Below are 25,129 nucleotides of genomic sequence, written 5' to 3' on the forward strand. Positions count from 1 at the left end.
CGGATTGTATGTTGAATCATTAAGTCCGTGTTGGATGATACAGTCTCTTTCCAAAGTTCAAACTTAACATAAAATATGGTGATTCTAAAAAGCAGACATTATACCGGGTGATGGTGGGGCCTTTAATCCTAGCTTTCAGGAGGCAGAGGCAGGTGGATCTCTGTGAGTTCAAGGCTAGCTTAGTCTACAAAGTGAGTTCCAGGACAGCCAGAGCAACACAGAGAAACTGTCCTGAAACACCAAACGAAACAAACAAAAAGCAAAATAAAACCAGATAGCATGACAGTATTGGGGCCATACTCTGAGCTGGAACTGTGGTCTTGTAATCTCCCTTGGAAACACCTCTGTGTGCGTGTGCGTGTGCACGTGTGTGCGGTCGTGAGTGTAGGGTGCGTGCATGTGTGGGTGTGGATGTATGGATGTGTGGGTCCTCAGGCCCCTTCCGCCTTTATCTCAGACTAGATCTCTCACTGGCCTGGAACTTCACTGCACAGACCAGGCTAGCTGGTCCTGTGAGCTTCCAGAGATCTGTGGCTCTCCACCTCCTGTATGGCCGTTAGTGAGATGACAGACCCTCCCTGCCCTGCTTTTTATGTAGCTTCTGGAGGCCCATATTCAGGTCCTTATAGCTGTGAGACAGTCCCCACCCAGCACTAACAGAGGTGCCTTTCATTCAATCAAAAGGCACACAAAGATGTAAAAGTTTACAGATTTCATATTAGTCTTCACTGGAGGTGCTTCATGTAGCTGAACAGTACCGGGCAGTGCTGCTTTGGCTGGTTGAGACAGGAGCAACCCAGATTGAATTGTCTGTCCCAAACAGCTGGTTAGGTTGGCTAAACTTGGGGGTGGGGGGAGGTGTCATTGCTGAATCCTTTTCTTATTTTAGCAGCACTCCATCATGTTAAGTGGGTCTTCATTATTGTCAGAAAAACCACTTCCCTGTAAGCCATTGTCAGAACCCTCCAATGGGCTCCTAACTAATTAAGTTCCCATTTGCCAAATGCCGGCTCCCCAAATTGAAACCAACTACAAATGAACTCTTAACATATGTATGGGGGAAAAAATCCTCTCAACTATGAAATAATTAATGTAACTAGATTTATAAGCACAAAATAAGCTATCCAGAATTTACACTGTGAAACTGATGTTTCCAGATAATAAGTTATTTGTAAGTTACTTATCTTCCTAAAGGAGGAAGCCTCCATCTCCTGGGATACTGAATTCAGCCAGATGTGCTGTTTTTGAGGCCCAGCATGGTGGTTTACTGTCGCTAGCCTTCACACATCCCAGGCATAGCTTGCTGTATTTTCTTTTCTAACTATAGAATCTAGCGTGAGAAAGCCATTTATAATTTTCTTTTTCTCACTGAGCATCTTAGAGTTCTTATGAAGCGGGTAATGGCAGTAGAGAGGCTAGGGAGCTAGTGTGGTTGAGTGGTTGTGAGTTCTGGATTTAGACTCCATCCGAATCTCCATTCTTAGAGCCTGGCCCTTCTGCCTCCCTCTATGTGACACTTGGCAAATGGCTTCCCATGGCTCTGCTTTGTGTTTTTTTCTCATCTGCGAACTGGGGTAAATGATACTCTGCTTTCTCTTCTGATCATGTAAATCTTTCCCTTTTGGTGGAATTGGACGTTGCAGTCCACCAAGCTGCACCGACAGCCCACAGTTGTCTGCCTTCTGCTAGCACGGAGATAATGAAGGTACCAGCAAAAGAAGCCAGCAGCCGTAGCTTAGCAAGATGCCTGAGTGGGGAAGACATTGCTGCCAAGTCAACATTCACACTGGGGTCCCACTGTGGAAGGAGACAGCTGACATTGCCTTCTGATTTGCTACACACACACACACACACACACACACACACACGCTCACACACACACACACACACACACACTCCCACACACTAAAGGAATAAATGAAAGCCTTAAGAAATATGTAAAAGATACCTAGCTCCAAATAGGATGGACAAATGGGCCTCCCGTGAGCCATGCACATGAAATGTGTGGACAGTGACTGGCTCATGGATAAGCTCTTGAACTTGTCCGATACTGGCGTTTTTCTTAGTCATCACTATTATTACTGTTCTGATCCCTCATCCTCATCATAAACACCACCACCATTCTATCATCATTGCTATTGAGGTTGTCACCAACATCATCATGGTCATTACCAAGATCTTTGTCATCATCATCTATTTTGGATGGTACCCTAGAGAGAAAGGACTGACATTTAACTTTAGAACATTTGTTTGGTACTAAATGTCATGGCTGGAGTCTGCTTCTCTCCCCATGTTGTTCTTGTTCATTGGGCCGTCCCTCTGTGCCCTATTTTATTAATTACATTGTCTAACCACTTGTCCCACGTCTTCTATAATATTCCTATAGTGAATACCAAGATGGTCAATGGGATTCTTGATTTTTCTCAGTATATGGGCCAGACTGTCCTTGGACTTACCATCTTTTTCTGTCCTCCTCCTGCATTCAGGAGCAGAAGAAAAGTGCCACCAAACCTAACTTCAGTGGGGCTTTCAATGTGGCAATAACAACAGTTTCAGAACCTGAAGAAGTTGAGGATTTTAAAACATTTCCTTCTCGCCTTTGGGCATGGTGGCTGAGCGGCCACACTGCCTCTGAGACCACTGAATTTCCGTTAGCAATCATGAGGTCTTGTACGTTTCTTATCGAGCACATATCTCTTCCGATAGTAAGTGGATGCCACCCTAATTGTCTATATGAAGTATTTACTGGACATCAAGTCTGGGTCAAGCATTATTTATATTGTTCTGGGACGTGCAAAGACCATGACCTACAATATGGCGAGCCATTAGACATTTTCTCCCCACAGTGGCACATATACCATCTAAGGTCATTTCAGGGCGACATGCTTAACTTTTATTTTAATCACCATGTCAATGCCATGTCTATTACAGGGACAAAGCCTTTGATCTTAAAGATGTTTTCCTTTGAATATGGTTCAGATATAAATATGTTTTCACGGGGTAATCTACCTTAACTGTGTCTCATGAACATTAGGGACATATTCACTTAAATACTTAGGAGATGGCAGAAATTGTGAAATTAGTATCTCATTCCCGAAGTCCAGTGCGACACAGGGGCTGGGAGTGTGGCTCTGTGATAGAGCATGAGGCTCTGGGTCCCATCTGCTGCATATGCATTAAATTAATTAATGAAGTAACAGAAATACAAATTCCTTATTGAGAGTCACGGTTTCCAGCAAGATTTTCTGAACAGGTATCAGCAAATATTTTGTGCTCTTTTTCTTGATACTGCAGATTGCTGGCATGTCTTGCTATCTCTGAGGTAGCGTGGAGAGAATCGTTCTAGGGCTGGGGAGGAGACGCTGTGGCTTCTGTCATTGGTTCCTGTTGCCTTGTTTTGATGGGGTCCCCCTTCCCTTAAACCTTCACCTAACACCTGATGTGGGGTGATATGTGGGAAGCCTCTGCATTCGGAAGGAACGCACAAAGTGTATCAGGGCATGAGCAGGCACACACACGCATGCACACATGCACACTCACACAGACACTCACGCAAGCCGCATAAACACATATGCACACACACACACACAGGCAGGCACACACACACATATACACACAGATCCCTGTGATACTTGTCATTGTGGCCGCTGGGGAAAGTTATCATGTGTTGTTTTCTGTTTGCTCCACATGTGTCACCTACATCTTGCTTTATCCCAGGCAGAGGAAAAGAAGATTTCGGAGAAGACCCTTCAGACCCCACTGCTGCCTTCGCCGGTGGCAGATCATGTGAAATGTAACATTTTGAAAGCACAGTTGGAGAATGCCTCTCGTGTGAATGCCCAGGTATGAGGGGTAAATGCTCTTTCAATTTCACGTTACAGGAATTTTCTCAGTGCCACACAGGGGGACAATGACACAGCACCATCAAGGTCTAGTATGGAGAGAAGCCACTTTTTGGTATAACAGCCTGGATATTATTATTATTGTTGTTGTAGTTTCATTTTATATCTTTGTTAGGAGGGGTGCAGGGGCTCCTGCCATGGGGTGCTCAGGGGGGACAGAGGACCACTTTCGGGAGTCAGTTCTCTTTTTTTTTGCCACGTGGATCCTGAGAATGGAACTCTGGTTATCAGCCTTGGTGTCTGTTGGGTACTTTTTCCTGCTGAACTTTCTCACTGGCTCAGGGAAGCTTGGGTTTTGATGCAGAAAATGACTAACAGGAGTGATTATTATTCATGCAAGTGAATGGGAGACGGAGGGAAAATGAGAGACAGCGCTTCTTACATCCTAGTTGCATAAGGGCCTTGAGCAGAGCTGCGTCCCATCCCCGAGGGTTCAGGAAGTCAGTGTGGGGGCTAGAGATCTGCTTGTCTGCTTGTTGAACCAGCTCCCTGAACTACACTTTGACTCACACTGCTCCAAGGAACTGGAGGTGGCAACTCCTGAAGCTTTCCATCCGGAGCGTAGGGAACAAAGATTCTGTAATACGGACAGTTGAGTGCCAGGCAGAAGAATCCCACACAGGTGGGACTTAGACTCCTGAGTTCAGGTCCCCATGGCCTGCTCTTGTATCTAATTTCATGAGTTACATGTGGCTTGGTCCCACCTGGGGTGACAGGGTCACACGCTCTGGGGAAAGGGGCAGGGATTCTGCTGATGCTGTGTCTGTGATGAACAGGGTAATATAGAACACCCTGGGGCTGCAATACTGTAACCTGACTTAGATGCCCCAATGGAGGAATGGGGTACCGTAGTTAAAGAAGCCAGGCTGGGATAACCCAGAACATGAAGCTGGGGGGAAAAATCCTCCCTTCTAGCGCCCCCTGTTGGCAAAGGAAATTTTGTTTGCTCATCTTGTCCACGAAGGAGGGGTGAATTTGGAGATCAGAGAGGAGGGTGTAGTAACAGGCGGAAGCCCTCTGACGGGCACCATAACACATACCACTGGCACCATAATGGCCATTAATCACACTCTTTCTGCAACCCTAAATGAGGGTGGTAAGGCAGTAGCCCCAATCATAGGTGGCATCCAAGGAGAAACCCATCGGCCATTCCTGCCATATAAGTCATGGTTGGCCTGACAGGATGACTCGGTGGCTCAGTTCAATCCCTGGGACCCATACGGTTGGGTGGGGGAGGGAGGGAGAGAGGGCCAGCTCCTTAAAGTTGTTCTCTGATCTCCCACGTACACCATGGTAAGCATGTTCCTACACACACACACACACACACACACACACACACACACACACACACACACACACACACACAGTAAAGAGTTTTTTTTTTTAGCTACAGTTGTCCAAGTGCTCATTAAAACAGTACGTAAGAATGGACAGTCCTTGTGCATGTATACTGACATTGTAAAGAGCACACACTTGGTCATATCTCTACTGCCTATCTTCATACATAGCAGTCTGTATGATTTGGGAGCCTGTGGTGTAAACAGGAGGTATGGACTATGAGTTCTGCACTTCTCAACCTTCCTAACGCCGCGACCCTTTAATAAAATTCTTCCTCCGCTGGGGCCACCCCCAAGCATAAAACTATTTTGTTGCGATTTCCTAACTGTGACTTTGCTACTCTTATGAATTTCGATGTAAATGTCTGACATGCAGGAGGTCTGATGTGTGACCCCTGTGGAAGGGTCATTTAACCACCAAGGGGATTACAACCTGCAGGTTGAGAAGCACTAGCTATGGTGAGTTTTGATCTGTGACTTAGTAATGTCATCTTAAACTTGTCTGTTAACTTCCCTGGGCCCCGGCTGTTTTGTACAGCGGGGATCAACTGGGTCTGGTGAATACGCCTGTAGCCCCAGGCACTTGGGAAGCTGATACAGGAAAGTCTCTAAGCTCAGGAGACCAGCTTGAGGCAACGGAGTAAGATTTCCCCTCAAGGGGCTGAAGAGACAGCTCAGAGATTAAAGACATTTTCTTTGCAAGCTTGAGGATTGCAAGCTTCTGTATGGATCCCAGCATGCATATGGAAGCCAGGTGTGACCCCCATCCCTGCCTGTCACCCCCGGTTTATTGTGGAGGCAGGGTGGCTGGGGCTGGCTAGGTACCGGCCACCAGCTCCAGGTTCAGCAAGGAACCCTCAAAGGTGAACAGGAATTAAGGAGAATATGTGACTCCTTTCTCTAGCCCTGCATACCTGACCACACTCACACACATACACCACACACCCATACATGTTACACACACACAGATTAAAGAAACCCAGCAAAACAAAACAAACTAAGAACCAACTCCCTCAGTAACTGTTATGATTAAAGGATAGCACAGTGATCCTGACCATTGTCTCACATTACCTCAGGACACACAGGAACAATCGCAGAATAAGGGTTAGGGAATTGTTGGGGACACTAACTGACTACTCTGGGTGACAGCAGTGACACTTTTTACAGAACAGTCAGGTTGACGCCTCGCCTCAAACCAAGAGGTTGCAGGGCTTGTGGGGTGGCTCAGAGGATAAAGGCACTGGGTTCCAGCCCTGATGAGCAGAGCTCCACCCCTAACAACTGCACCGTGGAAGGACAGGACCAGGACCCCCAAGTTGTCCTTTAGCCTCCGTGTGTGTACTGGGCAAGTGCACACACAAGCACACACACGTACACATACATGTAATCAGAAAATAACCTCAGCTGTCTCCAGTCACATCACACCAGATCGTCTGACCTGCTCTCCCACTGCAATTTCTGTCTGTGCTATTTTGTTCCTGTCACCAGGCAAACAGAAACGCGACATGTTTCATAGCCTGTAACGTTGATGTTATGCATAGGGGGAAGGCCTGCCATGTTCTCAGGGGTCCCGTGCTATACAGTGCCTCTGTAGAGGACCCAGGTTCCTGCCATAATGAAGATGTAATATGTGACAAAAAATAATTCATTTTGGAAAGTGTACAAATGGAGAGTGCATAGACACAAAGAAAAGAAAAAAACAGGAGTCTTTTATTAGCAGCCTCCAGATAAAGATGTAGCTCTTAGTTCTCTCTTCCCCATATCTGCCCACATGCTGCCCTGTTCACACCTTGATGATGCTAGATCGAACCCCTGAACCTGTAAGCCAGCCCTAATTAAATGTCCTTTATAAGAAAAAGAACAAAAAAGAAAAGTGTGCTGCCTCAGATAAAGAGGAAGGCCCTGGAAGCAGTGAAAGGGAAGAAAGGAAGGGGTGAGATTAGTAAAACCAGGAGTGCTGGTAGAAAGGATGCAACCACCCATTTGCCTACCCTCCAGAGCAGCGCATTAGCCTTGTATAGATTTCCAAAGGTCCTCAAGAAAGCCTGCTCTATTTTCCTTCCCTTAATGGCACAGGGCACTTTGTGAATGGCCCCCGCTCTCCTCCACAGAATGAGTGTTCCCGGGAACTACCATAGGAATCTCCCGGTTAGTGGGGCTAGAGTTTGTGGTGGGAAGCTGTATACAGCCAGCATCTTGCCAGGGGGGTAAGCACTAGTTCCCTCTGGGGTCCGCACAGAACACAGGTGTATGGAAAGGAAGCCACAGGTTGTCTTGTTGCTGGCTTTAGAAAAGACTCAGTCCACGAGTGGACTCTTGTGACCTCCACACCAGTCTCCAAGACATGACTGAACATCCGTACAGAGCAGGAGCTGAGCATGAGGGCTGTGGGCGGGACATTTCCCCCACTGACTGCCTGGTTACGAGCTACTCGGCTGGCTGTGTAGGTGTCATTCTCAGGGACTCACCAGAGGGAGGAAGACAAGACTTTATTAAAGTCAAATGACATCATTCCTTCCGGGAGTGCTCCTCGGATGTACAGGATTCCAAATCTCTTTGGAAGATGTAACTGTAAATGCTACGAGACCCTATAGCCTGTTCTTGCTCTTGATGCATAGAGTGCCGGAAGGGATCGAACCGTGGGGTTGCTTTTCCCACACATTCCCTTGCACATTCAGGCAAGGATCTGACACATAGTAAGTGCTCAATAAAAGTATGAAGGCAAGCGTTGATTGAATTTTCAGTTTTCACACCTTAATCCTCAGTAGCAGGAGTGCCACAAGGAAACTTTTTTGTTGCCGTTATTTTGCTGGGACTAAACACCTAATGAATTACCTCTGTGGTCCTTCATATCGCTACAGTCCTTGGGATGCAAATCCAAGAGGATTTTTACACGCCATGCTTCTTACATTTGACTCACCTGTTTTCTTTAACAGATTGGAAAAGAGGAACCCTCATTTGTAAATATCAATAAGAAATCGAGTCTCCAGGATACCAGTGTCAGGTTTGTTGCTTCTTGTTTTGAGTGGGGAGATGATGTGTGTGATCTGCATTGTGTCAGAAGTATTGCTCCAGGGGTGGGGGGTAGGGTGAGGGGATAGGGTGGGGTGGAGGGTACTCTGGTGACAGAAGTCGAGAGGGAAAACAGCAGAGAGAATGGGGGCCAGAAGAAACCAGTTTAAAAACTGCCTGTTGCTTCACATTGCTGCCTGCTGAGCTAGTAAAGAAGCCTCCTTGAGTGGCCTCTGGAGCATGTAGAGTTGACCTTGATGGCCCCCGGTAAAGACGCTCCAACCTCTGTCCAACCTCTGTCCCCAGAGTGGTGTCATCATTGCTAATACAGGAAAGAGGACCCTTCTCAGCCTGGCTTCTGCTCACTGCTCTTCCTTCGATTCTCATTTCTGAGCTTTGTCAGAACTTGGACGATATGGCTTCGTTGACCCTCTCAGCCACTGTCTCCCCCACCCCATTCCCCAGGGGAATCCCACCTCAGCCCAAGTGACTGACAACATGTCACCATGGTGGTCTGATCCCCATCTTGGTGGGCTACCATCACTTTCTCCCCAGAGCGCTCCCTTGGGTGCCTTTTTAAAATGTACGACAGAGTCTCTTACTGAGAATCGCAGGTCCTGGCTGGGGAGGTTAGCTCAGTAGTAGAGAGCCTGCCTTAGCATGCTCAAGGTCTGATCCCCAACCACACAAAACAGATGATCCTGGGTGGGGGAGGGGAGTGGGAATGGAAGGGGACAGAAAGAAGCATCTTAGTGAATGCCTGGGTGTCCTAGGGAGTTGCTGTAGCCGGTGCTATGTCGTAGAAAGCTAGCCTTTCTCTATGTCGTCTTAATAACAGCCTGTCTGGGTCCCTCCTGGACTTTGCAGGGACTTAATTCAGGCTGGGGTCCAGCTCAGTTGGAGAATCCTTGTTTAACATGTCCAAGGGCCCAAGTTTCACCCCCCAGTCCTGGAAAAAAGCAGAGCAGACAAACAAAAGCCCCTTTCCACTCTGCCCACCTGCCTTCCTCATCTGTCTCCACTTCCTCCCTTTGTTCCCTCCCACCCACCTCATCCCCTCTCCTAATTGGCCAGTGCAACACATCAATTTGAGTTTTGTAGTATCTCAAAAAAAATCCACTCAGGACCTTAACCCCGCCCTCCCCCACCCTTCCTTGTCTCTTACTCTGGACCATTAATACCCTACCCACCAGTACATTCTTCATAACTCTGAGGGCCTTTCTGCAAGACAAATCTGCTGGTGCCCCTCCGCAGACTAAAACCTTTAGTGGCTGTCACTGCCTTTAGAGTAAACTCAGCCTGAGGTCTCTCCTGACAGGCCATTCCCTACCCCTTACCCTTCTGCTGGGGCCCCTTCCGTGTCATGGTGGTAGGGATGGTACCCTACATTCAGCTAGACCTCTGCTGTCTCTCCCGCTGGGGGTCTTGCTTGTGTGAGACAGAGAACCCTAGGAGGTGGGACCATTTCAGGCACCATACACTGCTACCCCGGGGTTCTGGTCTGAGGGAACCATGAATCCAACACGCTGACTTGAATTCCTTATTCATTCTTTTCTGTGTCTATTCAACACGTATTTACTAAGGACCAACTGCACACTCTCCACATGACAGGAGAGAAAATGGAAGTGGAGAGTATCTGTCAAGGTCCCAAGCTCAGGGCCCCACCTGGTCTCAAGGCCTCTCTGGTGTTAGTAGTAACTGACTTTTTAAATTAAAAATTAGTTGTGACCATAACATATATTAAAGGTTTTTTTTAAATCACTGTTTTGGGGTTGGCGAGATGGCTTAAGTGAGTCCCACCTTCAAGGCCGACAACCTCAGTTTAGGTCTCAGATGCACAGCGCAGAACTGACTCCTGTGTGCCATAAATGACTTGGGGGGAAATAAAAGGAAAATTTAATATATTTTTGAATTTAAAAGGGGGAATAAAAAGGAAAAGAGCGGATATCACTGCTCCTAGCTCTGGCTGCGGCAGGAGAGCACAGCCAGGCAGAGTCCAGGGGGACCATAACCTTGAGCGAGGAGTGGGGGGAGGGGCCAGGTACAGCAACCTGGAGACCAAAGGTACAGAGAAAACAGATTTACAAAATGGTTGGGTTATGTAAGGCAGGGCAACCCTCCCAGAGCTGGAGAATTCAAGGTAGAGGGTGGGGTGTGCCAGCTAAATTCTGTAACAGGGTCTGAGGGATGCTTGGGCAGCCAGATCTGCTTTAATATGTTAAACAGGCACCTCGGTCCCAGGTTCGAAACCTAATATTTTTTACTTTTACTTATGTGTGTGTGTGCTCACCGGTGTATAGGTGCCCGAAGAGGTTAGAAGAGGGCATCAGATCCCTGGAGGCATTATTGGTAGGCTTAAGACAACTAGCTTAAGTGCTGGAAATCTAGCTCAGGTCCCTTGGAAGAGCAGAAAGTATTCTTAACCACCGGGCCATGTCTCTCTTTTTTAAGACGTCCTCTCATATATATATAGTATTGGAATATTTTAGAGAGAGTTCTAAAGTTCTTTTTATTATACATTTTCACTATATATGTATAAAGTATATATAAGATATATATATATATAGAGAGAGATATATATACTGTCTTATATACAGTATATAGTGCTTCAGTATATTCTAAAGTTACAGCCATTGTGAGCTACCAAGTTTTTGGGAACTAAAGCTGGGTTTCTTATGGGTTTTTCTTTATTTCACAGCAAGACTTAGCTATGAACCAAACCCTCATACCGAGGTAGGGAGCTTTTGAAGCAAGGCAGTTTAATCTGGTACCTCACCCAGTTTATATTTAATTCCCTACTCTATTCTGGTCTCTATAATGTTTATTTTATTTTGGACTTCTCTGCGTTTTATATATTTTCAGTTATATAAATTCAGTAATATAATTTCCATTATTAAGTAAAACACTAAGTCAAGAGCAGTCAGATTTCTTGACCATCAGAATCAGTAGGCTGTGTATGACCTGAGAAGCAGTTCAGAAGGCTAACATCAACCTTTAAAAAACTGTTTTTTTTTTTTTTTTTTCCCTTAAATCTCTAGAAGCCCCATTCCTATCCGTGTGGAAACCGCCCAGCCAGCTGTGGAGAAGCCGGAAATTAAGCCTCCCCGAGTGAGGAGGTTAACAAGACAGTATAGTTTGTGAGTTCTGCGCCTGTCTACCCCTATACATGAGCATTACATATGAACATTTAGTTATAAACTCATTAGCCCTGCCCCAAGCACCTTTTCAGATGGCCGTCCCCCAAACTCCATTTACTTCTCATTTTGGTGGCAACAGTGGACACATTTGTTCTCATTGACTGGCATAGTAAATTCAGTGCTCACCACTCCACGGTTGCTGAGGTTTGAGAGTTTGGCACAGCCTCTCTGAGCATCTCTGTTGGGTTCCAACAAGATACCAATTGTCCTGTTAGGGCCTTGGTCTTTCACACGGTTGCTAGCAGAAACCATGCCCAAGGGGACTGTTGAACCCCAGTTACCCTGTGCTACTGTCTTGTAAGGTTCTCTGTCAGAAAGCATGTGAGAGGCAAGAGGAAAGTTGGTCTTGTATAGCCTCACACAGAAAAGATACCCTATTGTTTCTGCCATATTCCTTTTATTGGAAACACATTGCTAGGTCCAGTTCCCACTCTAGAGGGGGATTACTAAGACAGAAACCACCAGCGGCTATAAGAGAATCTGCCTCCACAGCCTGAGGCATGATAGAAAGTCTTTGGCAGGATCAGTCAACAGAGTCAGAGGGGACGCCTAGAGCTAGGATGTCAGGACCCACCCAGGTTTTTTTCCACTTAGTTCAACAAAACTCTTTGGGCAACGGTTCCAGACATTGTCAGGTACTGGCCGAGTGACTTTGACTATCCCCATCTGCCATCTCAGCTTGTACTCTCAGAAAGTGCTGGAGGCAAAGACAGACTTGTAAACAACAGCCCAAACAAGACAGCGGAGGCCCGTAGGAAGGGCAGCTGGGCTCAGCCACGGGTTGGAGGGCCTTCTCCCTTTTGGATCCAGCTGTGGCTCAGGCACTGTGGCTGGGTGTGAAGTTTGTCAGAGAGCTGCAGAGGAATCTGTGGGCACAATGGAAACTGGGCAGTCTGGGGCTCTGGTGTGTGTGTGTGTGTGTGTGTGTGTGAATATCAAGAATCCACCTTATTCACTGAGGTGAAATCTCTGAACTAAGCCTAATGCTCAGTAGCGTGACTGGTCACTAAGCAGCGTGCTCCAGGGGCCCCTGTATGTCCTTTTGGAGGAGGGGATTACGGGCAGGGCACCAAGCCCGCCAGTCATCCATGTGGGTTAGTGGGGATCCAAACTCTGATCCTCAGACTTGTACTGCAAGTGCTTCGACCACTGAGCCATCTCTTCCATTCCTTTTCCTCGTCTTTTCTGTTTTTGAACTTCTTTCTTTAGACCGAGGTGTTGGTGACTTCACCAACAGAAAGCAAGTGCCACACCACCGAGTTCCATCTCTCATCCACTCTTTATGTTTTGTTTGGAGATAATGTCTCCCTGTGTTGTAGACTTTGAATGTCTGATTTTGCTTCAGCCCCCGCCCCCCCCCCCCGAGTAATTGGGATGTCATGTCTGTGACATCAGGCCTGGCTTCAAGTGCTTTTCCTTCATCTGTAAAGGGTTGTTGGTTTGTTTTTCTGAGACAGGGTTTCACTGTGTAACCCTGGCTGTCCTGGAACTCACTCTGCAGACCAGCCTGAATCCACAGAGATCTGCCTGCCTCTGCCTCCCAAGTGCTGCGAGGAAAGGATACCACCTCCTAGCTCTAAGGGATTTTGCAAGGGTCTGGCCAAAGGTTGTGTTTCTGAAAAGAAAAAAAAAAGTATGGATTCAGGATGCAGTGTAAAAGGTTGGGGTGCTATGCCAGAGGCAGTCCCCGAGCAGCCAGCACAGACTGCCATTAGCTCCTCGTGGGAAGGTGAAGGACACATGCTCACGGGGTCGGAAGAGCAGGCACACGTCACCTCACTAGCCTGGATGAGAACCTTGGGGTGTGTAGACCAGCGTGTCTAGGAAAGCCAGAATGGCTGGAACTCAGATAATTAATAGCTCTAATGATCTCCGGGGAACAAATTAAACCATGAAAATCTCCCCCATTCCTCCAGGACAAGCTGCCGGGGTTTGTGTTTCCTTTCATTTCAAAATCCAAAACCTTATTGACACCCATTTGGTCATGATTTAGTAGGATTGCCTATCCCAAATGGCCTGGAAGGGAAAATTTCACTTAATCACCAAGTGGGTTCTTGTTTTTTAAAAAAGAAAGTCTTCTCCCCTTCGCTCTGCTGTGCTGCACTCAACAAAAGAGTTTCAAGGCACAGTTTTTCACAAAGACTCACCGAAGTGTCCTGTAAGCCAGGTGTGGGGGCACATGCCTGTAACCACAGCACTTGGCAGGCAACAGTTAGAGGATCTATCCGGAAACCGAAGACCTGGGTTCCATCCGTAAGGCAACAGCGTTTTAGGAATTTATCACGAATTACCTCAGAAACTAAAGTAAAGCTGGGGACTTACTGAATTTTAAATGCTTCCTTACTGTAAGTTCTAAGTTAAGGCAAAAGACTTTAAAAGATCTATTTTAAAATAGATATGTATTTAATATGTATTAATTTTATAATATCTAATATATACATATATTTTATATTAAATGAATGTTTAAATATATGTTTTAAAATATATATATGTGGCTGGAGAGAGAGCTCAGGAACTGAAAGAACTTGCTGCTTTTTCAGAGCACCCTCTCCCGCACTGAGGGCTCTCAACTGCCTGTCTATCCAGCTCCAAGAGGTTTATCTGGTGCCCTCTTCTGGCCTCTGAGGGTAACTGCAACCACGTGGCATCTACATACAGAGAACTAAAAAAATAAAAATCAGTCTTTTAGAGAGAAGAATTTGGAGCTTTTCCTATTTTTAGACACTCTGGGTTGACTTCCTATTGTAAGAAGTGAATGAGCTATGTTTTTAAAAATGTCTTTTTATGTAAAAACAAATAGTGACTCTGCTTTTAGGGTTAAGGTGTTTTTTATGTGAGGATAACACTCACCTCACCCCTTCTGCATCACGCACTGAGTGACTAACTTTTTAAAAAAATAAAGTAAAAAAAACCACGCTCAGCAGATGGCCTGCAAGTTCAGAGTACACACTGTTCTTGCAGAGGACTGGGGTTTGGGTCGGAGCATCCGTATCGTGTGGTTCACAACAGCCCGTGGCCCCAGCCGTGGGTACACGTGCACATATGCACACATTTATACACACAAACAAATAAAAGGTAAACTTAAAAGTCTGAAAAAGTAAAACGTCAGGGAGATGGCTCATGAGCTTGATGCCTGCGGCCCCACAGACGTGTGCGTCCTTCCACCACAACTGTGACTTACTGGGATGCGAGTGTCCTGCCAAGTGCCCACTAGCAGAGACACAGCTAAGCAAGTATGGTACTGGCCATGCAATGGAGCATTTCCCAACGCAAGAGAAGAGAGCATTTTGACAAACACCACAACACTGTTGGACTTTAAAAACATCCCATGCTACCATGAGGGAATAGGCAAGATCCTGGAGATGGGACAAGATCAGACTAAAGGCTGTTGGGTGATATGGGAGGGTCCCACGGTGAGTCACTGTTCAGTCACCAAACAGTTTTGTTACAATGTTGTAAGTCCCCAGGAGTCTTACTTAGCTCAGGAGCGAGACCCACAGAACACGATTAGACAATAGACCGCTGTAATAACAAGAGGTTTATAATTCCATGTACATGATCCTCGAAGGGAGAGTCAACCCCAAACTCAAAATGCACACATCTTCTATACTTTTTGTGAGAGGGTGAACCACTATTTCACCATTGGTCAGCAGTATAATTCTCAGAAAGAGGAGAGGAAGGGGGGAGAAACTTTGGCAGTGAGGTTGTTGACAATTTGCATTCTCCTTGGAATTCAGTACAGGGAGGGGTTGGGGAGCTGTTCCTAAAGCAGTCATTTTTGTTTTGTCTTAACTCAGCTTGGTCAGTATAGCCTGACCTGTCCACTAAAGCTTTGTTTTTATATTTTCAGAACCTTGCTTATATATTTCCATACTTTGAGGGGTTTTGTCCTTGTTTTGTTTCTCAGAATTGGGTGATTAGAGCATGAGCTAATTATGACATGCGTCAGGACCCTATCTAGGGTTTCTAGAGGGCAGGTGGCCATCGGTCAGTATATTCTGTGCTTTTTCTGAGGATTACTCTGGGCCATTGTTTTTGTCAGGCACAGGCGGGATCTCATAGCCTTGGGATGACTGGAAAGTCTCTGAGTCTGACTTCAGCCATCTCTGTGTCTTTAGGGTCTCACATTCTGTATTTGTCTACTTTCTCAAAAATGGGTGTTTTGAAAAGTCTCAGAGCCCCTAAAAACTTTGTTTTTTTACATCAGCAATGGATGCAAGACTAGGGGATGTAAACTAGGATGGCCACACAACTGTGGATGATGTCATGCTATGGAATCATTCATTTATAAATGGTTAAAGTAATAAACATGTGTCCACCACAATCACACACACACACACACACACACACACACACACACACACACACACACACACGTGGCAGAAAATCCAGCCCAAGATTGTTTCAGTCTTGGGTCCTGTTTGCTAGACATTGAGTTGACATCAGTTTGGAAAGCCTTGTCCTTCTGCTTTGGCCTCCCCTCCCCTCCCGGAACCCCTCACAGCCTGTGTATTATTGTAATGAGCAGAGCTTCATGTGCTTTTAGTAACCACAGTGATGAAGATGACCTCCCTCCAGACCTTGCTGAGGCCGTGGGAGCCACCACAGCCACAACCACAAACACCACGATGTCTGCCACTCAAGTTTCGGTGTCACTGGCATCCCCCAAAATCCAGAAAGTCAGCTCGCCTCAGAAGTCCGAAGTCAAGAGCCCACTGTCCCCAGGGGCCAAGGTACGGGGAAAGAGCCCTGGGCATGATGCTTTCAGCTTGAGCATTTGAATAATTGGTTGCATTGCATGTATTTAAAAGCAGTAAAACCAGACTGACGTTTAAACTCAGTTGGTAGAGTTAAAGTCACGCATTTGATTCCAACCACACTTAGAATAGACATGGTGGCCGCACACACCCATAATCCCAACTTGGGGTAGAGACAGGGTCAGAAGTTCAAGGTCACACTCCCCTACATAGTGAGTTCGAGGCTGTTTCTAAAAAAGCAAAGCCAGTTTAAACTGATGAGATTAAGGTCCATTCCACGGGAAAAGAGTCAATAATTTAAAAGGTAGCAAAATATATTTCCACACACCCTGGTCCCAAGATATATGGCAACCATTTATGACATTTTATGATACAGAGTAACACAGTTATGTACTGTGTGTTAGGAAATGTTTCAGGGATACTTGGTGGTAATGTTTTACATTACTGTGTCACCCTAGATGGCTTTAAAGTCAGGTACGGAGACACACATCCTTTATTTCAGCAGTCTAGGAGGCAGAGGCAGGTGGATCTCTATGAGTTCAAGGCTAATCTCCTTAGTGATTTCCAGGACATCCCTCCAGGGCTACATAGTGAGACCCTGTCTTGAAAACAAACAAACAAACAAACAAACAAATTTCTAACTTACAGGGTGGCAAGATCGCTCGGTAACTAAAGGTACTTGGTGCCAAGTCTGATGACCTGAATTTGATCCCCAAGACCTACATGCTGGAAGGAGAGAACAGACTCCCAAAGTTGTCCTCTGACACCCCCCCACACTGCAGCATATGCACAATATGTATGTGCACACACACATGTACACACACACACACACATACACACACCAAATGAGTGTAACTTTAAAGATAAAAATGTTTTAAACCATCTTAAAATATCATAAAACTAAGGGGAGAGCAGTAGCCCCCAGCCGCCTTCTATACTGGACAGTTTGGAGAAATTAAAAACATAGACTTGCTCCCATCCTGTACTTTATATTGGGTAAATTGTGTTAATGGTTTGAAATGGGAAGCATCACTCTGCTTGAAATTTCAGAGATTTGCAGACATGGATAGTGGTAACAGAGGCCTTACATGAACTGCTCTCGCTTTTCTCCATGTGACTCTGTCAGTAGCCAGTCGTTGGCAGTTGGTTCAAATACAGTCGAACCTGTTCCTGTCCAAGCACATGCTGTGCCAAAGATGTGGTCCAGGCAGCTTCTCAAGGAAAGGCGTGTACAGGGAACAGGTTCCCAGATAGCAAGATGAGAGCCCAGTGGGTCCCAGATCCTCTGTCACACACACTAGTGACCGTTATGAAATGGTCTCTTCTAGGGCCCATATTCCTCGAGCCTTAGTGTCTCCTCAAGCCACTGGAACCCTGAAACTTGCGTAGGTTCCAGGGTCATAACTCTTAATAGCATCTAAGCAGCAGTGGTCTAGGCCTGTACGCTGTATGAACAAGGTCCATCTTTTCCAATGTCCTTTCTCCTCATATATCTAAAATAACCACAAGAATGTATTTGGACCCTTCAGCATTGACCGGAGGAGGCTGAGGCCTTCTGGCATTCTATAGATTGAATCCTGGAATCTTTTGTTTATTTGTTTTATTTTTGAGTTTTGTTTTTGTTTGAGGTGGAGTTTTGTTGCATAGCAGGCTACTGTGTAGCTCAGGATGGCCTTGAGCTCATGGGAAATCTCTGCCTTAGCCTACCAAGTACTAGGATTATAGATGTGAGCCACCATCTTGGCTTCACTGCCTGGAATTGGGACCCATCTCACAGTTTGTCAGGTAGGAGGCAGGCACCTTTTCTGTACCCTACAGATGCTTTACAAACCATGCCACAGCATTACAGAGAAGAGTGTGGAATGGGAGCTATGGAATCTTCCCAAAAGCTCCAGGGCTCCCTGTCCTGGCTATCTTAGTATTTTAGGGCCCCATCAGGTCAAATTGATGGGCTGTGAGTTGTGTTTCTGCACGCCATCAAAGGGCCTGGCGTCTACCAGTGCAGCCAAGACCTCAGTGCTGGACAAAACATTGTTTTGAACAGTCTTCAGAGGTCCCAGCGACTCTCCCAAAGCATCCTTCCTATTCTTATGTTGCTGGTCAGTTTTGCTCCTTCAGGTCTCCTGACTCTCCCACGAAGAATGACTTCTTTGTTCTATTTATGTATTCTGTGACTCTTTAAAGCATTTCCCCAGAACCAGTCTTTTTTTTTTTTTTTTTAAATGGTTTGTAGTTTTAAAAAGGACAAATCCCACACCTTACCCCACTTCTATCCACAAAGATTTCAGGGGAAAGTTGGGGTTCAGTCTGCCTATTTTGTACATCCCTGAGGGAGGAGTCTGCCAGGGGTGGGGATGGGGATGGGGTGGGAGGGACTCGCACACGGAGCAGTCCAGTGGTAGAGAAGTGAGCCCTGCCATCTGCTCTGGGTACACTAACCGGGGACCTTCTTTCTCCCTTCACAGAGTCCCTCTGACCACGGAGGCACCTTTACCCTGGGGCCAGGCGACTTGCTGATGGACTTTACGGAAGCCACTCCTCTGGTAAACTTCTCATTTTTCTAAAAGTGGGAAAAGCCCCAGGCTGCGGATGCATCTGTCAGGGGGAGGGTAGAGAGGTGGGCATTGCTGTCGGAGGAGGGTCAGACAGAAGGGCTCCATCGCCCTTTGGGGCCCTTGATGGAGGGATGTTCCATCTCCTCAGAGGGTGGCTGCAGGGGTTCCGCCTGTGCCTGCCTGCTGCTCCTCACGCGGAGCAGGGCTCCTCCATGCTTGGGTCTCAGCTCCCTGGCTTCCCGGGCTGTGCCCTGCATGCTTATCCATCTCTTGCTGTTGCTTCTGACAGTCCATCTGGTCTGAAACACTGGCTCAAGGCTCTTCTCTGGATTTCCAGACCCGCTATGCCCCCTACCACCATCTTTCATCTGCATACAGGTCTTCCCTTAGGGATAGTGGCCCTCCTGGGACTCGCCCTTTTTAAAGGACTGAGCACTAACAGAGTCAGGCAGGCAAGTTCTCACTTTAGTCTCTGGCCACTGTTTACACACACAGCCATTTTGTGTTTTGTTTCTTGAGATAAGGTCTTGTGTTTGAACTTGCTGTGTTGTCAGGGACGCCCTTGAGCTTTTCTGATCCTCCTACCCCTGACTTGTGAGTTCTGGGGTATACTACCATGTCTGGATTATGCAGTCCTGAGAATCGGACCCAGGGCTTCCTGAACACTGTGCAAGCATCTGCCAACTGAGCTGCATCCTCCGCTTTCTGCTCTCCACTTAAGAATTTTGTCATTGGATCGTATCCTGTCTTCTCTAAAGCACAGATGTCAAGATGCCATTGCTTGTCTTAGAAATGTTATCCGGAGAGGAAGAGAAGAGGAAAAGGGGGAGACACACACACACACACACACACACACACACACAGAGAGAGAGAGAGAGAGAGAGAGAGAGAGAGAGAGAGAGAGAGAGAGAGAGAGAGACAGACATTGAGACTAGAAGGCAGCATGAAGAAGTAAAGCATTATTAGGTGGTACAGGCGAACTTGGAAATAACTTTTGGCTAGGCTCAGTCATATTTCAGTAAAGTTGAGCATAAATTATGGTCCACCTTGAGGTACACACAAATCGCCCTTTGGGCTGGGAGGCAAAATATGAATTAAGTCAGAACCTATCTCCTGAGAGCTTTGTACTTAGTTATGGGATAGCTTCAGGTTAGAGGGCAGCTCCAGGGTGGCCAGAAAGTCAGGTTGATAAATGGCCAAGCACCATGTAAGCTATACAGGAATTGTCCAGGGAGAGGCCAGAGGGAGAGTCATTGGACATCATCTTTTAGAGGAGGGACTCTTCAGAGACCTTCAGGAGAGTTGGGCTGACATAACACTTGAAGTTTCTACAGTTACCTCTTTTGCCTATCAAGTTGTACCCATCTAAGAACAGCTGAGAGCTGCCAAGATAGATCCTGCTTTGGGGACCATCACAATTGAGCAAATGCCATGGTTACTCTCAGTCTTCTTGTTAGATGGGTTACCAAAACTGAAGTCCCTTCTCCCCTGTCTAACTGACAGCTTCTCAGCAAGGCCTCATCAGCCCTTTGCCCAGATACAGAAACTGCGAGTTGGAATAGGCAGAGAGCACACAGTACCACATAGGATCAGGAACCCAGGTATCTGGTCCCTCCCACTGAGCTGGGTTGGAGAAAATCTGGCCTCATCTTTGGGGAAATTGTCACTTTAAAAAAGAAGTATTTTCCAGGATGGGGAAGAGAACAGGGGTCATGGAAGAAAGTCAGGAAGTAGCATGCCTGGGTCAGGAGTTTCCAGATACATCTCCACTGAAGCCTCTTGTTTAGGAGTACCTTGTGGAAGATGGAGCCCCAGGCAGCCATCTGAGAACATCCAGTTCAGGAAGGCAGCCAGCCAGAGAGATCTGGGAACTCTTAGAGAGCATCCTGAGAATTTGTGAAGGAGAGAGCAGAAACAGCTATGTTCTGAGGACCATGTGTAGGGAAATATGCTTAGCAGGAATTAGAAGCCAGGTAAGGCTATCCCTGTGAGTTAGACTGGTGGACAACTTCAAGGCTGTCCTTTATGCTACAGAGGACACCACACGTGTCTGCGTGAATGGTTATCCCTTGTATGGGGCCACTGGATTTTACAGGATGAAGGGAAGTTTGACAACTAAAAAAAAAAAGAAAGAAAGAAAGAAAAATATCTCCTAAGCATAATAGCACAGGCAATAATACAAGAATTTAGGAGGCTGAGGAAGATTTCCATAAGTGCCAGGCTAGCCTGGGATACAGTGTGAGAACCTTACTTTTAGAAGGCCTACACTATTCTATATCAAAAGCAAGCACGAACAAAGTATTAATTCACTGGTGGATCTAAGAATTATGGTCAATTTATTTTTTTAAAAATATATCACAACTTTTTGCAAGAGTAATAGGATTTCTCTTAAAATCACATGTTTGGCCATATAGACTTGTAGAATCAAAAGCTCTTGGCTTGAATATTGCAGACTTGGATATTCCTTGGGTTAGAAAGGAAACAGCATCTGGCAGTAACTCCTTGAGATCTGCCAAATGACTTCCTCCTTCTGGGACTGTCACCCCACCCAAGGGGTACCTCCCTACATCTCTGGACAGCTCTGACTTAGATAAGAAATAGGGTTCAGGAGGCTTTATGATATACGGAGCTGAGGTCCTTGGGCTGTATCGAGACAGCTACTCTGGGAGGTTTGCAGTGACTGTGTCCTTAGGATGACCTGAGGTTCAAGTACGAATATGCAGGCTCTGCAAAGGATGTGCACCATAGGCTCTGACCTTTTCTTGTTCCAAGCGAATCCTGTTTCCATGGATGCCAAAGAGTACAGGGGAAGGAAGGAGACTTGGCAGTTTGCTTTTCCCTTTGTCTGGTCCCCTTTTATTTCTTTAGAGCGGCGGCTGTCTCACTTTGCCATTAGACAGCCCAGGAAAGAGTGGACTCAGTTCCCAAGTTCCACTGTCTCAGCAGCTGTGTCCACTTCAACGTTCTAGGCTTGAGGTTGGGGTGCTACCATGTAAGCACAGCTCATGCCTGGCTTGGATCTGGCCTGTCAGTAAGAGTGGAGCTTTGGGACCACCTCATCCCGTTTCACCCCTACAGACTTAGAAACCAAGGCCTACACAGGGGTATGCCCTTGTTGTAGCTCACACAGCAGGCTGGCATCAGGTCTGAGACTAGAACCCAAGCCTTCTGGCAGATGACTGAGTCAGGATGTGTCTCTTTTTTCCTAATTAGTCCCTCTTCCTTTAGGCTTGCCAGGTCCTTGGATCTCTCAACCTTATCTCCAGAGCCGAGGCTTTGAGGAAGCTCTGGGATGGTCTTCAAGCCTTTACCCAGGTTGAGTCCTAAAGCTACCTTAATGAAGCATGGGAACGGGGAAGCCTGTGTCTGCAGTCTAAGAGATTCAGCTTCCATGAGGCCTGGTTTCTCAACTGCCAAACTCTTAGCCTCTGATTGCTCTCTCTGGGTCTTTCTTCAAAAGAAGAAGGCTGTACTTTACCAGACAAGAATGTTAAAATTCTCTGCTGATGCTTATCAAACACCCAAGTGACCTATCTCCTTTGGTCGCACCCAAGGTCACAGCCTCTGCCTAGTTCCCCAGTTTCTTCTGGCTGAGACTTCGGTGGTATCTCATAATCCTCAGGCCAGCACTAGAAGGAAACTGGAGAGAAAAGAACAGATGTTCTGGCATTCATTCAGGAATGTTCCATCAAGATTCTATGAGAACTAACATCATGTTATTACTGTCTAGCCTGGCCCAATCTCTGTGAAGTGGATTTCAAAGGTGGGAAAAAAAGTCAAAAGTGAACTCTAGGCACACAAAGACCTGCTTCATGTTGGGTCAGCCGGCCTCCCTCCGGCTGCTAACAGACCATAAACACCCATCCTCTCTGTGTTCTTGACCCTTCCCTGTGGGCCTTTTCTCTCTCTTAGCTCAGTATCTTATAAACTACTCCTCTACAAGGCTACAAAGCACATCCAGTGCATCCTGGCACTTGGCAAATGAAGGAAGTTATACATGACTGGGAGATACTGCTCTGGTGTGAGGAAGGCCACATGGGACACGGGATCAGGCTCTGGTTGGGTGTCAGGACAGGGTTTCCAGCTGGTTCAACAGCTTAGTGTCCTTTGGAGCTCCGCTCTTCCAGGTGGGCTGGAACTAAGTCTCAAACCCAGATTTCCATCTTTCTGCCTGTGGCTTTGTCTTCGCTCCCCAGGGTTCCTGCTCTGCAGTCCCCATTCCCAGCTGGTGGAGAAGGAGCTAGTTCACTCTCTCCCTGGTGCTTGGTAATCTGGACTATCCTCTATCTGCCTGACTTTTCTCTTCCCTCCTCAAACTAGCAATGTCCTTTGGAAGCCTATGGTAAAATAACCCCACCACCACATTTCCATTATTATTTACAAGTGCCAAGAATCTTTCTGTTCCCCCAAAGAATCACATTTTAAAGCTCAAAAGCAAATATATATATATATATATATTTTATATATATATATATATAATATTTTATATATATATATATAATATTTTATATATATATATATATAATCATATACACATATACATATTTATAACATATACACATAACATATATACATATAACAAATGTAGAGAAGCCCAAAGCAAGATGGAAGAGCTAGGAGAAAAATAATATCCAAAGTATCCTGTAAGACGTGTTATTGATACCTTGTTTCTGCTCATTGACTACGAGTCAAGAAGTCAAGAATGTGGATTTAGTAGGAGTCTGAGAACATTCTTTTGCTTACATCTCCTCGGGTGACTGTTTAGGAAGGTCAGATGTATTGGAGTAATAGTCATCATTTACCGTGAAAGTCCAGCAATGCACGAAGCCGTAAGTCACTCCTAAGCATCATCTGTCCAGATTCTCACCATTCGGTGATATGATGTTTCTTAGTTATTTTTGACAGATTTTATTTCCTTCGTGAAACCCATGTTGAGTTCCCCATTGCTATCAGTAAAAACAAAGGTCCAGGGACTGACGTGTAGGGAGGGATATGTGTGGAATGTCTCCAGTGTAGCCACTTCTAGCTGTAACATGGACACCCTGGGGTCATGAAGCCAGCCAACCTCCTACGGGCATCATTATCTTGTAACTTCTTAAGCAAGTAGGATTTCTCCTGAGGACCAAAGAGCATAGGACTGTAAGTAGGCTGGTAAACCTTAGCTGCAGGCGACTAATATGGACTCCCTTAGCTTTGAAGAAAGGACTTAAGAAACAGTCCACAAAGACGGGGTGGAACCTGGGAGGCTGACTTTGCAGGAACAGTTTCTGCATCTCCCAAATGCAGAGTGTGAGGCAGAGCTGTTGGGAGGCTATGGCTGTGTAAGCTCCCTGGCAGCTGCTCAGCTCCAAGGTTGTCAGAATCATAGATCTGGAGAAGGAAGGAAGGGCTGTAATTTCCTTGATTGTTTTTTAATGAAAGCTACCCAGTGGCTGTACTTTGATTCTCACTGTACGATGCTGCCAAGTTTCCTGAGCTAAAAGATGCATGTATTTGTTCTCTGAAGTGAGTGGTCCCTCCCTGAAGCCCACACTAACCCTTCAGTAGTCCTCTCTTTCTAACACTGAATGCCATCTGTTTATCATCTCATCATCACTGAAGCAAGCTTTTGTACCTTTGCTGGGCACACGACACTCCTCAGTGTGTGTGTGTGTATGGGGACAGGGGGATGCTGGCATCCCGGAAGGGTGGCACTCAGTGCTTGGTGTGTCTTCCAGCTAAGCTGCAATAGGAGCTCCAGTAGGAGATGCCTAAACCTGGATTCATGGGTGAGGAAAGTGGTACCAGCTCCGAGTTCTGAACCCAGATGGCAGAGAGCCAGGAGGATGAAATCCTGAACTCTGCTTCTTAGTGCTGTACATCTTTCTTGGTGTCCTCTGCCGGACACTCAGTCACATGCACACCATAGACTGTACCCTTCCTCCCCTGAGGGCGGGAAGGCACTGGGCATAGAAGGCAAACGCTGTCAAGTGTATGGTCTCATGCCTGACACTGCTAACTCATGGCGCTGTTTGTGACTGGCCTGGGCAATGCTTCAGAACCCTGGTGACGCTTCGTGGGGTGGGGGTGGGGCACTGACCCCAGTCCTACCCTCCTGGTACAGAGAGAGAGAGTTCGGCTCTGCTATCCTTGGGAAGGGGGTTTGGTTTGTCCTTCTGCTCGTGGATTAGAGAAGAGAGACGAAGAGCAGAGAAGGGAGAGACAGAGAGGAGGGTGATTGGCGGTGATTGGCGGGACTGGCAGCGAGCAGTCCAGAGGCTGACAGCGTCTAAAAAGCATGGGTGATGCTGGCTTAGTAACCTGGGTCGCCAGATCCGTCTTGCACTGTACTGTCTTTCTCTCCTTTCCCTCCCTTCTCTCTCTCCTCCT

General features: G+C 46.5%; 1 protein-coding gene across 3 annotated transcripts in view; it reads left to right on the top strand.

Annotated features, from left to right (window-relative positions):
- The window catches only part of EPB41L4B (erythrocyte membrane protein band 4.1 like 4B), a gene marked incomplete at both ends in the record, with an annotated part of 145,129 nt that overhangs the window by 104,708 nt on the left and 15,292 nt on the right, over positions 1-25,129 (top strand). For 2 of the 3 annotated variants that reach the window (XM_080940134.1, XM_080940136.1), the window contains 5 exons: positions 3,718-3,843; positions 8,176-8,243; positions 11,290-11,388; positions 16,004-16,181; positions 18,671-18,748. In XM_080940134.1, the coding sequence (XP_080796260.1) occupies positions 3,718-3,843; positions 8,176-8,243; positions 11,290-11,388; positions 16,004-16,181; positions 18,671-18,748 (549 nt within the window). Of the gene's footprint in view, positions 1-3,717; positions 3,844-8,175; positions 8,244-11,289; positions 11,389-15,994; positions 16,182-18,670; positions 18,749-25,129 lie in introns of all 3 variants that reach the window. The other variant, XM_080940135.1, reaches the window with a different exon arrangement.

The sequence above is a fragment of the Micromys minutus genome (assembly GCF_963924665.1).
Source record: "Micromys minutus genome assembly, chromosome: 28".
Taxonomy (NCBI): Eukaryota; Metazoa; Chordata; class Mammalia; order Rodentia; family Muridae; genus Micromys; species Micromys minutus.